General features: G+C 40.2%; 1 protein-coding gene across 1 annotated transcript in view; it reads left to right on the top strand.

Annotated features, from left to right (window-relative positions):
* Nucleotides 1-13202, top strand: part of BMPR1B (bone morphogenetic protein receptor type 1B) — an 84470-nt gene that overhangs the window by 43864 nt on the left and 27404 nt on the right. The window contains exon 2 of the mRNA XM_008925654.3: nucleotides 10379-10537. Within this exon, the coding sequence (XP_008923902.2) occupies nucleotides 10379-10537 (159 nt within the window). The remainder of the gene's footprint in view (nucleotides 1-10378; nucleotides 10538-13202) is intronic.

The raw sequence follows: 13202 nt of genomic DNA, 5'->3' as shown, positions 1-13202 counted from the left end.
TAGCAAGCGCGTGGAAACCCAGTGTAAGTAGAAGGCTTAGCTTTTCAGCTCACAAAGCACTTGTGCTTTCCAACCCCACCCCCCCCTTTTTCTCTTTCTCTTCTTTTTTCTTTCTTTTATTTTCTTTTTGATTTTTTTTTAAAACCTGGTTTGAGCAGAACACTACAGAGACTGAAAAAAAAAAAGGAAAACAATGAAGTTCAGTGGGTTCTGCAGAAAGGCCAAAAAGGGAAATGCATGACTGAAGAAAAAGCAGTATCGCTGGTGTGCTGGCAAGATGTGGGGCTGCCCCATGGGGCAACAGGGAGCCAGATGCTCATGATGCACAGTCTTGTGTTTGCAGCTTCACTTCTTGCAGGGACACACACACATACTGGAGATTTCCTTTTCATTTGCTTGGACTGTGGGTCAGAGTTTGTATGGCATCAGGAGTCTGCTGGAAACCTTTAGGTGCACTTTACTTGGTTTAGATTTAAGGAGAAAGGTGGTAGATTTACAGAGAAAATACTGCAGATAAATAAAAAGATTTCCTGTTTCCATTTTTGGTGAGGATTGAGGGAAAAAGAGATTTTGAAAGAACTACTAATTGGAATTCAGCCTGATATTGAATTTAAAAGGATGTTTCACTTTTTCTTATGAAATGTCCTTTTATATTAATCTTTGAATTTGAAGTTAATTTAAAAACTAACTTAATTTAAAAATTAATTAAAAGTTTTGGCAATAATAGGCCAATTTTGATGCCAGGTTTGCCTTGTGAGGATAAATTATGGAGCTGAGACTGATTTTAGCCTTAGCAATAGTCACCCTTCTGTCTAATTTTAAAGGTATTTTGTCAATATATGGTGCATGTGTATGTCAGTAACGCTTCTTAAAATGCTGCATCTGTCCTATACATTTCAAATACCAGTTAATTGAAAAAAATTGAAAAAATAGTCAAAAACAAATGTACTTTTTCTCCTAAAACTTTTCATCACTGTCCATATATGGCTGGGCACTGAAAAAAAAAAGTTTTACGTTTGACTAGAATTGAAGAGAAATCTGTAGAGAATTCTAATGAGACAAAGGTGGTCATGCAGCTCTTGAAAACTTCTGGTCAAGGAGAAGAACACATGGGATACAAGTTTGCAAGCGTGTTTGCAATTCACGTTTCTGTCTTAGAGTTTGAGGTTCTTTATGAAGTGTAATTGTGAAGATATAGCCATTTGACATTGGAAAAAAACAAAGCGAGCAAACCCAGTGGGGCTGATGGCTGGTTCATCCTCTTACAGAGAGCCCAGTGGAAGCCTGCCAGTGGGGACTGGTTAATGGCTTGGTGGCAGTGCCATTGGCTCGTGTGGCACTCACCTCCTTCCTGCCCAGACACCAGCTCGGCAGATGCTCTGAGGCATTCAGACAGGGAAATGCTTTTAGGCTACTCAAACACTTCGGGAAAACCATAGCTCTTATGTCTGTGGTCAAAATTAATTATTGTTGTTCCATGCACGCAATTAATTTTGGTTTGCAGTAGAGATGCTTTCCTCCCCCTCTAAATGGATTTGTTTGTCTTCTGTCAAAGTGAATAAGTCAGTGACACTTTCTGTTGCACTCGGCCATGTTTGCAGAAGATAAGATTTGTGCCTCAGCCCTCCTTCATGAACACAAAGATCTTCTTTATCGCTTACACTTTCTACACGTGCAGTTCAAATCCCTGCACGGCGTGTGTGGTGAGACCAACAGTAGCGGCAGTCAGTTCAGTGCAGTCCCTGCCTTGGCAGCTTAACAGGGTAGGAATTTATACTGTCACTTGTTCAATTGCTTAAAACTCTGCTTGGCCTGGTGGCCTGTCAGGGTGGCATTTACCTCCAGGCAGAAAAATTCTTGCAGATCCTTGAGCACTTCATTCAGCAACAGTTAGTTGCTGAGAGTGTCATAATCACGTGGGATTTAGGGAAGCATTTGGCATTCATCCATGAAAAACTATCAAAATATACTAGTTCCTTTTTCAGACACTAAATAATCTGTCCTTCTGGGAGATAGATAGGCACTTGTGGAAAAGTGGGAAGGGAAGTTGGTAGGAAGCATCATCCTCTTGATTTGAGAAGCACGATAAGCTAATCAATAAAGTTTTATATATATATGTAAATTTTTAAAAAGCCAGTAAAAATATACCATGCTTATGCCATAACATAGGTATATGACAGTTTTGCTTTTGTAGATATCTACACTGTTTAATTTATTCTTATGAGAAGTGAGAGGGAATGACTCCAATGTAGCAGGAATTAGAAAGGGGTTAGTAATTTGTGAAGTAGGTTACTCTTTAGGCTGAGCTGGGGTTATGTCACATCTACTCGCGAACAGCCAGACCCAGTCAGTTAGAAGGGCGCTGGCACCTCTGAATAATGTTGGCACTGTTTTCTGCAAGCATGGCGCGTGCGCATGTAATTATATTTTAATATACAGGTGCAGTCTTTGATCTTGGGGCGAGAATGGCTAGCTGATATTTTTATCTTCCAGGTGCTATTTTTGTCTTAACTGTGTGGTGCTCTTGTGTTTCTTATAACTGGGAAAGGGAACAGGAGTGACAATGATTTATTAAACATATCTAAGAGAGCCACAGGATCAAAGTTGTCTATTGCTGTTTCTTTTAAATTCCATTGTCTGAATGCCTCAGTCTAAATATCATCTGAAATGATAATAAGTAAAAATCTACAGCTCACTAAGTGCAATCTTTGCTGCTTTCCTGAAGATCAAATAGCAAAGCATAGATTAGTGGCAATGGTATCACATTGCATTGCTTCCCATCTGCGTATTTTTTCCCCTGTTGCTACTGTTCAGGAGAGTTTTCAAGATCGCTTGTAGTGATATTTGCATAGTCTCCTGATGGTCACATTTGGTGTTTGCTGCTGAGAACTGCAAGTCTATGTGGTGATTTGCAGCTTAGAAGCAGAACTAACTAGCTTTGGATGTTAGCAGCAATCTTCCTATTTTTTTTAATAAAAATTTTCTAAGCGAAGAGTGTGGCACAAACTCTGCTGTTTGTAGCTTAATATCCAGACTGCTCATTTCACATCTTTGTACCTTAACTTCCATCCCCTGTTTTGTTCAGGTGATGCTCATGGACAGGTTATTGTCCACCAGGATCCCCAGGTCCTTCTCTGCAGAGCTGCTTTTCATCGGGTTGGCCCCCAGTCTATAATGGTACCTGGGGTTATTCCTCCACAGGTGCAGAACCCTGCATTTGCTGTTGTTGAATTTTAGATGTTTCTTCTCTGCCCATCTCTCCAACCTCTCAAGGTCCTTCCGAAGGGCTGCAGAGCATGCTATGATATCGGCCACTCCTCCCAGCTTTCTGTTGTCAGCAAACTTGAGGAGACATCTGCCCTTTTACACAAGTCATTGATGAATAAGTTAATGGGCCTAGTATTGAACCTTTGGGGACACCGCTAGTGACAGGCCTCCAAATAGCCTCTGTGCCACTGATTACAACCTTCTGGGATCTACTGTTCAGCCAACTCTCAGTCCACCTCATTGTCCCCTCGTCCAGTCCACACTTCCTGAGTTTGCCTATGAGGATGTTGGGAGAGACAGTGTTGAAAGCCTTGCTTGAGTTCAGGCAGACAATATTCACTTCTGTCCTCTCATCCATCCAGGGGTTTCATTGAAGAAGGCAATCAGATTGGTCAAGCGTGATTTAACTTTAGTGAATCTATGTGGATTACTCCTGATCGCCTTATTGTCATCCATGTGGATAGAGATGGCCTCCAGAATGAGGTGCTCCATCACCTTTCCAGGGATTCAGCTGAGGCTGACTGGCCAGTAGGTCCCTGGGTCCTCCTTCTTGCCCTTTTTGAAAACTGAGGTGATATCTGCTTCCTTCCAGTCCTCATGCACCTCTCTGGATTGCCACAACCTTTCAGAGATTTGTTACGGTGTCTGCCAGCTCTCTCAGCACTCATGGATGCATCCCATCAGGGCCCATGGACTTGTGGATCTCTGCTTAAGTGTTCTAGCCCCCAATCCTCTTTGACCAAGGGAAGGTCTTCCTTCCAGCATTCCTTTACCACGATCTCTTGGGTCAGAGACTCCTGTGATGTAATGGTAGACAGCAGATTACATGTTCATTTTCCATGGGCAATGACACCAAAGAAGCCTTTGTGTTAAGTTGGGAGTAGTATGGTATGGGTATTAATTTGAAGGGCCTTTTCTCAGTGGCTTTGTCACAGCTTATTACATTCCATGCTGAATGTAACTATTTAGCTAATAATTCTGAAAAATAAATACACTGTTTAAAGTGGTGCTCTGTGCCTATAGCTATATTGGCACTCAGTGGCAATTCTATGAGTATAGACAGAAACAGTTTTTAAGCAAACTACCTTGATGGATTGTTTAAAAGTACAATATATTTTAAACTTTATTTGCATCATGAATAGAAGCAAAATGACCCCAAATTTTGAAATATACAGATAAAAAGGAGCAATGTGTAGGTTCTATATACTTTGGTGTACAGGAAATCCAGCGTAGGTGGGAAATGGTGTAAATCATACACAAACCCCACAATGCTACAATTTTTTTAGTATGTCAGTTTATTACAGTAAATATATATCAAGGTACAGCTATTTTCAAACACTGATTGATACCAACCTCAATTTGGGCTTACTAGTGCAATATAGTCACACACTGAAAAGGAAAGCATGTTGTTTTCATTTTTCTGGTGTATTACTGCTAGATTTTGTTTACTGTGTTTTTAGATCAAAAATATGCAGGTCAACATCTGATCTTTTCTTGCGTTTTATTGTAACCTTGAATATCCAGCAAAGGAAACTATCTTGATCCAGTTTTCCTTCTCTGTTATATATTTATCACCAATAAAAAAGTGTTTTACTGTTACCTCTTGACTATTTTACACAGTAGATCAGGCTGAGTTAAGAGGTGCAATTTATTTCAAGTTCTTTAACTGTGCTGTGTTTTCATTGCTGACTATTTGCCAAAAAAATATCCCATGGAAATTCTTTTATCTGATGACTGTAAAATAGAGCAAGTTAGCAGTTACTTATTTCTCCTTCTCCTAAAACAATCATGTTGATGGTATAACTGTGTCCTGGGGGGAAGTCATCAGGTTGTGGTTTATGATATGGCATAGGAAACTCTAGCAGGGTGTTGCAAGATACTTTTAATAAAAGACTTTTTTGAGGAAAAGTGCACTATGTAGATTAATGCAGGGCATAAATGAAGCCATCTTATGGTTTTAAGTTTCCCTCTAACACTTCCATCAAATTGACTGATTTTCTTCTGAAGTTTGAGTGCTTTGTTTTGTTTTCAGTTACTGTTCAGACACTTTTGTATGAATATCCTTAATTTCCAGTCCAAAGCAGCAGCTGAAAAAGCTATTCCGTGATGTGTAAAGCTTCCTAGGTGTGTACCTTCTCTGAAGCAGTAGGCATCATTCTCAGTCAGTGGGTGCTGTTGCTAGCCAGATGTTGTTATTAGACTGGGAAAATATGAATGAATGATATTGAATCAATCTGAAGCTTCAAATACCCTAAGTTGAAAGATGTAAGCACAGACTCTGACACTTTTTTTTCCCTGAAAATGCTTGTTGGTGGCCCTTAGCATCTGTTTTGGGAAGGAGCAAGTCTGACTTTTACTCCTGACAAACCCATGCAAGGTCATGGGAGATCTGCTTTCTCACTGCATAGACAGCACATAAATCACACAGCTGTGGCACAGAAATCAGTCTGTTGAGATAACTATTGCTAATTCTTCATCCTCCGGGAACAGGATGGCTTAAGATTTAAACTACAGAATGCAGAGGAGCAGAATAAAGAGCTTTTCACCTCCTACATTACCAGACTTGTTGAATCAGAGCAGTGCCCAAAAGTCATTACCATCTGATGGCTGTGAGCCAGTGTGAAATGAGTTACTGGGCTTTTTCCAGGCTCTAGTGGAGAAATTTCTGTCCAAATCACATAACTATGGCTACGGTTGGCAGGGGCTGAAGTACTCGTTGGCAGCCATGGCAGAGATCTTGAGGACTGAATGTACACTAAGAGATGGGCTCTCTAGACCAGATTTTTTTTTGCACCTACTTGAATTGATGCAAAGCTTAAATAGGTGATTTTCCTTTTGTGTGCGAGGTACCACTGTCTACAAACCTGTCAAACCAATAAACAACAACATTATTTAAAACCATGTTATAATTCATTCTGGTAGTTACTTCATTGTGATTGAGGAGTGGAGATCTGTAATCACGTCTCAGTCATTTTAAGAAAATGATAGCAAAACTAATTGAAATGCCATGGAAGAGTTTGCCACATGACAAAGTTAGTATTTGGATGCAAATCTTAGTGCTCACAGATTACCATGAAGTGTAGGAGGGATGGGAAGCAAAGTGGAAGAATATATACAAATAGGATGATTTGTTGACAATGGAGGTTAATAGGGCTTTAAACTAGACATTAGCATTATCCTGAATGACTATGACTTTCTTCTTACAGCACTTTATTTTCCTTGTTTTCCTTCTCCTAGATTCAGGATCTTTGTAGGTGTACCTTTCCATAAAGGAGCTCAAAGCATGGAGAGAGAGACACACATTTGGAAAAAACACCATAGTAGCGTGCTGCACACAGTCCCAATTCTTGGGTACAGAGTGATAACAGAGACCATCACATCACAGTTTTCAGTGGTCCCAATCCTACAGAGGAAAGTAAAAGCCATGGTGGCTGACTGCCAGTCCTTGTTGTGGAAGGTGCTTTGTACATGTTGGTGAATTTTAGTGGAAAAAGAGAGATAAGCTGAGAAAACCAACTAAATTTGATGAAGGTATACCATTCTAATGGTGACCTTAAAGCTTTCAACTGTTTTGATTAATTCCCTGGTGCAGTTAGTAAGTTTCTCAGCAGACTACAATAACCTTATTTTTGATACCACTGTTTTTCTGCAGTTCTCCCAAGCTGTGCTCAGTTCAATGGGAAGCTGACCATAAGCAGTCTGCAACAGAATAGGCTACAGCAAAGAAGCAGCCAAACTCAAATAGCCTGAAATCCTTTGCTTTCAGGGTTCTTGGATATATCTCCTTATGAGAGCTTTCAAAACCCAAAAGGCTTCTAATCCCTAGACAGAGCCAAGGCTGCCTGACCAAGATATGCTTGTTACAGCACAGAAGCAAATGCAAGATGAGCAAGCTGTTCACCATCCCAAACTGTGCATTTCACGCCTGAAATCGGGGGCAACCTGTTGCCAAGCTGGAAAGCTCATGTGGGTTTCTTCCTACATGTTACACTTTGGGGAAGGGACTGCTTGAAAATCTTTCTGCTCTAAAGTCAAGCAGACATAGAGGTCAAAAGACCTTGTTGAAACTCAACTCTGAGTGGGAGGAGAGTTCTTACATGTTCTACGGTTATCTGCTGGAGAGACATCTGAATTTCAGTGGCAAAAGATCTGCCCATCCTTTTAGCTAGCAGCCAGGAAATTAAGGCATGAAAGGAGCAAGAGAATAGAGTGAGAAGATATTTTCATTGTAGAAGACAGAAAATAGCTTGATTGAAAGGGTCTTATTCATAACTCTTTTATTTTTATTCAATTTAATGTATTTGACAGTGAACTGCAATGGCTTTGCACTAGTTTTGACCCTGGCCATTAGCTGAAAGTAAAATGCTAGGCTACATTCCTACTTCCCACTCTTGGAAAGTGTAAATTTGAATGCCAGCCTACTTGTCCTGCATTTTCTGAAAAACGAACTATGTCTCTAAATAGCCAGATGTGATTCTTTGATGGTACTTCAGATATTTGATTCTAATTCAGCAACTTCCACTTGTTTTATTATATCCAAGAGTACAACCAGGTCTAGGAGTGTAAGCTATTGTTGTTTATGGCAAGTTTTGCAGGAGCTATTCATGATCACATCCCTGATGAGGGATGGGTGTAGATTGCACTGGAGTATGGCTGCCTTATTCATTTGTTGAAAAAAGGAATGATCTACAATTGTATATATTGTGGGGAAGGTATTTAGCTGTCTAAATTTAACATCTGCAGGCATGATCTAATGTGTAATTAAACCTTTCCCTTTTTCTTTGCTGGGTGTAAAATGCTTTTGTCTTTGTACTCCTTGCTGGGGAAAGATCCCTGCTGAAACTGCAGATAGCTTGTAGAAAGAGCCATGGAAATGATGCACAAAGCAAACTATTTCACTCAATTGCCTCATGAGCTTGAAGTTCACTTTGTTGCCTCATGAGCTTGAAGTCTGAAAATCCTTGACAGGAATATTAATAGTCGAAGATTCCCCATTCAGAGCAATACAGATAAAAATTGCCAATTGAAGGAGAATTTACATAATCCCTAATTTTGTGATCCAGGGAGCAAACATTTGTTGATTTGTTATACACAGACTTCATTTGAAGGTGTCATCATGATATTATAAAAAACAAAAAACAATGCATTTTTTTTCTTAATTTATGCATCTGCTGCATCTTATGGTACAGCTACAAGTACACAACAATATAGATACACAATGCATCTTGAGGGAACTAATGCATTTAGTTCTAATTTTGCCAAGTGGGACTTTGACATCCAGTTGTGTCATGAATCCAGTTTAGATCTTAATGTTGGGCACAAGGGTTACAAGCCCACAGTTTGTGTATGCTTTGTAACTAATTTTCTGGTTTGACTTTAAAAAAAGGTGAGCTAATCAAAACTCCAGTCAGTTTCTGTGGGATGCATAGGTACTGAGCAAAGGCCAAGCTGCATGAGTTTTGTATTTCATAGGTGTATTAGTCTGGTATGGTGAATGATTCTCTTTCAAGTGTATCCCCTTAATATTATTGATGTACCTCTTGTGCAGGAAGTATGTAAGGAGTGGAAAGGCTATGATATTCAAAAAAGCTAACGCTTCTCTAAATGCAACGTTCTCATGTGCAAAGCCCCACTTTCCCCAGAGCTAACAAGTTGCAGCTTTTTCCGAGTTGGCCAGGGATAAGCTTGCATGTCTCCTGTTACACTGAAGAAAATTAAAGCCTATCTGCCAGTTGTTCCCAGTGCCTATCCATTTGCAGGACTTTCCTGTCAGAGCTGGCACAGGAGAGGAGAGGTATGCAGGTATGCAGCTGGGAGGCATGATGTGCACGCTTGTGCTCGAGGCACTGGCTGGTCCCACGCACCCAGGAGCACAGACTGGACTTTGTTAGTCTTCCTAAAGGCATGGACTGGTTGAATAGCCCTGAGCTTCCTCCAGCCTTTCACTGTTTCAGAATCTTTCAGCCTATTCTTGCCATCCAAGCTCTGAAGTGTAGCTACTTGTTCCCATTACCTCTGCCTGTTTGCCCACTCCATCCCTCTGTGGGGAGCTAAATAGGATAGAATTTTCTGTCAGCTCCACAATATATCAGTCCTGATGATGGAGATTTAGGGAAGATTTTGGAGTCAAAGCAGCAGTTCAGGAGCCAATCAAAATAATTATAACGCCAATTGTTTCTAAAGACTTAACAGTAAACCAAGAATTTCAAGCCTGCTCTACAACTACTCTGTTGGAGACAGCTGTTTTTAAATGACCCTTTAGTAAGATTTCTTACAGGGAACCAAAAGGAAAGTGAGGAACTGCCAGTTGAAGCTTTTCATGCTAATCTCATTTTTGTCTTTGAGGTTTAAAACATTCACGAGGACTGAAAGCTGATATTTATGAGTAGAGCTCAAGGCTGGGGAAGGTTGCTTAAACAGCTCCTAGCCTATCACCATCATCTCCAGCTGTACTCCACCAGCTCCATAGAGATTAGTACTCTGATATTTTATAAATAATCACCTCCATATATTTCAGCATTGTTCATTCTAAAACACATTCTTGTCTTTTACTTTGTTTATAGACTTTTTTTACAGAAATTAACCCTTTTCCTTGTTTTCCAAGTAGTGCTTATGCAATTCAGTCACAGAAAGTATTGTTGAACTGGAAAGAACATCACTTTCTGTTAAATATTTGTTAATTTGTATGCCCATGTTCTGTCCTGCCTGGAGTACCATAAATCCCACTGATTTTTATGGGGTTCAGTGGATGTAGAATTGTGCCAAGTGCTGTAGAGATAAAGAAAGCTCAAAGGTGTAACCAAGGATTTGACCTGTGTAATGCAATAGAAGAAAAGCTGTGCTGTGCAATATATAATAATAAAAGCACAATATATATCTTGGCAGCAGCAAAACTTGAACATCAGCACCTTTGATCTAATACCACCAAGGTCCCATAAGCCTCAAACATGGTGACCATTCCAGAGGTGCCTACAGAAAACCACTCTGTAGTTATTTGTTGTCTCAAATAACTGTCTCAGATTTTGATGGATAGAAACACATTAAAACCTTCATTTCAAGTCTTGCAACGCAGCCTAGAACTGTTTCTTTTTTTCCCCCCTCTTATATTTAGAGCTAATTTTCTAGACAACATGCCGTTGCGAAGTTCTGGCAAGCTGAGCATGGAGACCAGAAAAGACGGTGAGAGTACGGCACCTGCCCCTCCCCAGAAGAAGCTGTCCTGTCAGTGCCACCACCACTGCCCCGAGGACTCAGTCAACAGCACCTGCAGGTTTGTGGGATCAGTATTTGGTGATGAAACGTGGGAAAACCTATTTACAGTAGCTCGGCAATCCCGAGTTGGGTGTCGCAGTTTTTGTTTAAGCGGTAACGTGTAAATAAGTTGTTATACATCGTGTCTAAAAATCAGAGATAGTTTTTACCTAGATATCAGCTGCGTATTTATATTTTTATGTTAGGGCATATAGATATTTATCATTTTAGATAATACTTGTATTAATACATTGCATATGAAATATTCTGAAGGCAGAACTTTGTTTTTAAAGGCACATGCAGTTAATGAGAGAAGACTTGATGGACATATATGGAAATGTCAGTAAATGCTTATAAATTTATAATCACTCTTAATAGAACACCATTTATAAGAACTCTGGTCTTTGCGCACATCTTTGCAATAGCTGAGCTATTTTCTGTAGGTCCTCAAGGCTTTGGGGTTTTTTTTCTTGTTTCCATACTAAAAGGAAAACAGTCTTTACCTTGATGTGAAGCATTGTGTATTTTCTTATATTAGCTATAGTCTTCTGTTTTGTTTTGGGCTTGGAGTACTTCAAATTTCTCATTTGGGTTGGATTCTGCTTCCTCTGCAAAAGGGTCCTTTTCCCTCCCTGGAGGAGAGGCACATACAGATGTGCACAGGCTCCCTGAAGGTTCAGAATTGGTCTTGTTGCAGTGTCAGCTGTTTTGTTGCACTGACAGTGGCTGAAGCAAACAGAGGTGACTGAGGGTACCTGTGGTGGAACCAAGCTGCTGCTCCCCTACTCAAAAACAGCTCTTGCCGGACACATAAAATTACTGTTGAATGAAGGTACTGGTCAAAAACCTCTGTCTTGGCTTAAGATGCAGGTTACAGTTTGCTTTAGCTGCAGCAAAGTTGGGCTGAGCTCTTTATGTTTCATATGAGGAATTTAAACTTTTCTGAATATTTAGAGCAAGTATGATTTTGGAGATACACCCTATCAGCCATAGCCAAAGTTTTGGTGACAGCTGTAAATACCATTTCCCTTTTCTATTGTCCTTCTACAAACCCATGCTCTAGCCAGGAGTTAGACTTAACTGCTCTCACATGACAGTCAGTTTAAAAAGCTGTAAAAGCCCACTCTGATATCAATTTGCAGATCCCCTGCAGTGTGAATCAGCTGTTTCCTGTTCCGGCCCAGCAAGAGCAACAGCTTTCATATGTGCTGTCTCACACACACAGGAACAGGGAAGTTGCAGATGACTTTTAAATCCATGAATTGGGAAGCACAAAGGGATCAATGTTAAAGAGCCAATTGAACAAGGTTTGTACCCCAGCTGGGTAGGCCTACTGTTGCACGTTGCTTTGTAGGCGTCATTGACATTAATTATTTTTCATGGTACCAGGAACTATGAATAACGTTCTATTAAAATGGATCTGTGCATGTTTCCTTAACTGCAATGCTTTAAAGAAATTCCCTTCAGAGTCCCCCTTATGGTGTCAAATGTCAAACTTTTTTTTTTTTTAGGTAATACCCATGGATAGGCAGTTAAGTGGTAATAAAACAAAAAATTGTAACCCCTTTTGTCTCATAATCTTTGAAGATTTCAGGTTTTGATGTTCTACTTTAGTGAAAAAATTATTTTTTCCAATTTAAACAAAACTGGAATTTACCCATCAAATATTAGTCAGTTTTCTGTCCAGGAATATGGGAACAGTCAGGAGATTTGCATTAGGGCAGCTCCTCATTCCTGTCCTGTGCATCACCTGAGCAGTACCCACCTTGCCACTTGCCCAGTGAGCAACAGCATAAGTGAAAAATTGCTGAGGAGGGAGTTTGGAATAATATAAAACAAAACAATGAAATCAATTTAAATACCCTTCCTTCATGGCTTGTCAGCAGTAATCCGGTTCATGATGGTGATCATTGCTGTTGATCCCACTGCCTTGGTGTGAGAGCTGCAGTGAGGTATGAAGGACCCAACACCCCTTGTTTTCCCTACATCTTCTTAACTGTTAGTCTGTAATTGTTTCTTTCTTAAACTCCTTTCTGCATAGCTGGAATTATGGATCAAAAGTGAAATGTGGTGTTATAGAGAGAAGAAGGTCCTAAGGCTACTGTTGGGAAAGAGCAGTTATTAGGTGTCTGGTTAGCTGGCTGGACTGAGACCAGGTTTCAAAAGATTTGAGCACAACCAACCAGGTTAGCAGCAATTATTCACTTTCCCCGTTTTTTGGGATCATCCTACTAATCAGGCAGTAACTTTCATATTTCATCCTAGCCTGAATGACTGTTGGCACAGTTTTAAAGCACTCGGGAATCATCATTGAACCTCACTATAAAGGAAGTTGCCCAGTTTTGAAGTTCAGGCAGTATTGATTGCAGTGTTTGCCTGAAGAATAAATTGACTGCTTCGGATTAAAAGTTACTGAATTAATTATCTACGTGCCTCAGATTTAGCCAATAAAAGCCTTTTGCATTTGATATTTTTAAAAAAAAATAAAAATCAAACCTCTTATCAGCTCTATCTGTTAAGCTTTGGGCTGTGCTTGGACCTGTGAGCCTGACAGGGGTGAGCCACTGTGTGCTGGGGCACCCAAGGGCATGGCAAAGCCAGGGAAATTCACTGAGTACATCCATAGGCAAGGCTTGTGCTCTGGAGAGCCACTGCCCCTACCAGGGTTCTTACCAAAGCAGTGA

This window comes from Manacus vitellinus, unplaced genomic scaffold (genome assembly GCF_001715985.3).
Source record: "Manacus vitellinus isolate BGI_N305 unplaced genomic scaffold, ASM171598v3 scaffold_0_pilon, whole genome shotgun sequence".
Taxonomy (NCBI): Eukaryota; Metazoa; Chordata; class Aves; order Passeriformes; family Pipridae; genus Manacus; species Manacus vitellinus.
This window is presented reverse-complemented; position numbering and strand designations above follow the sequence as displayed.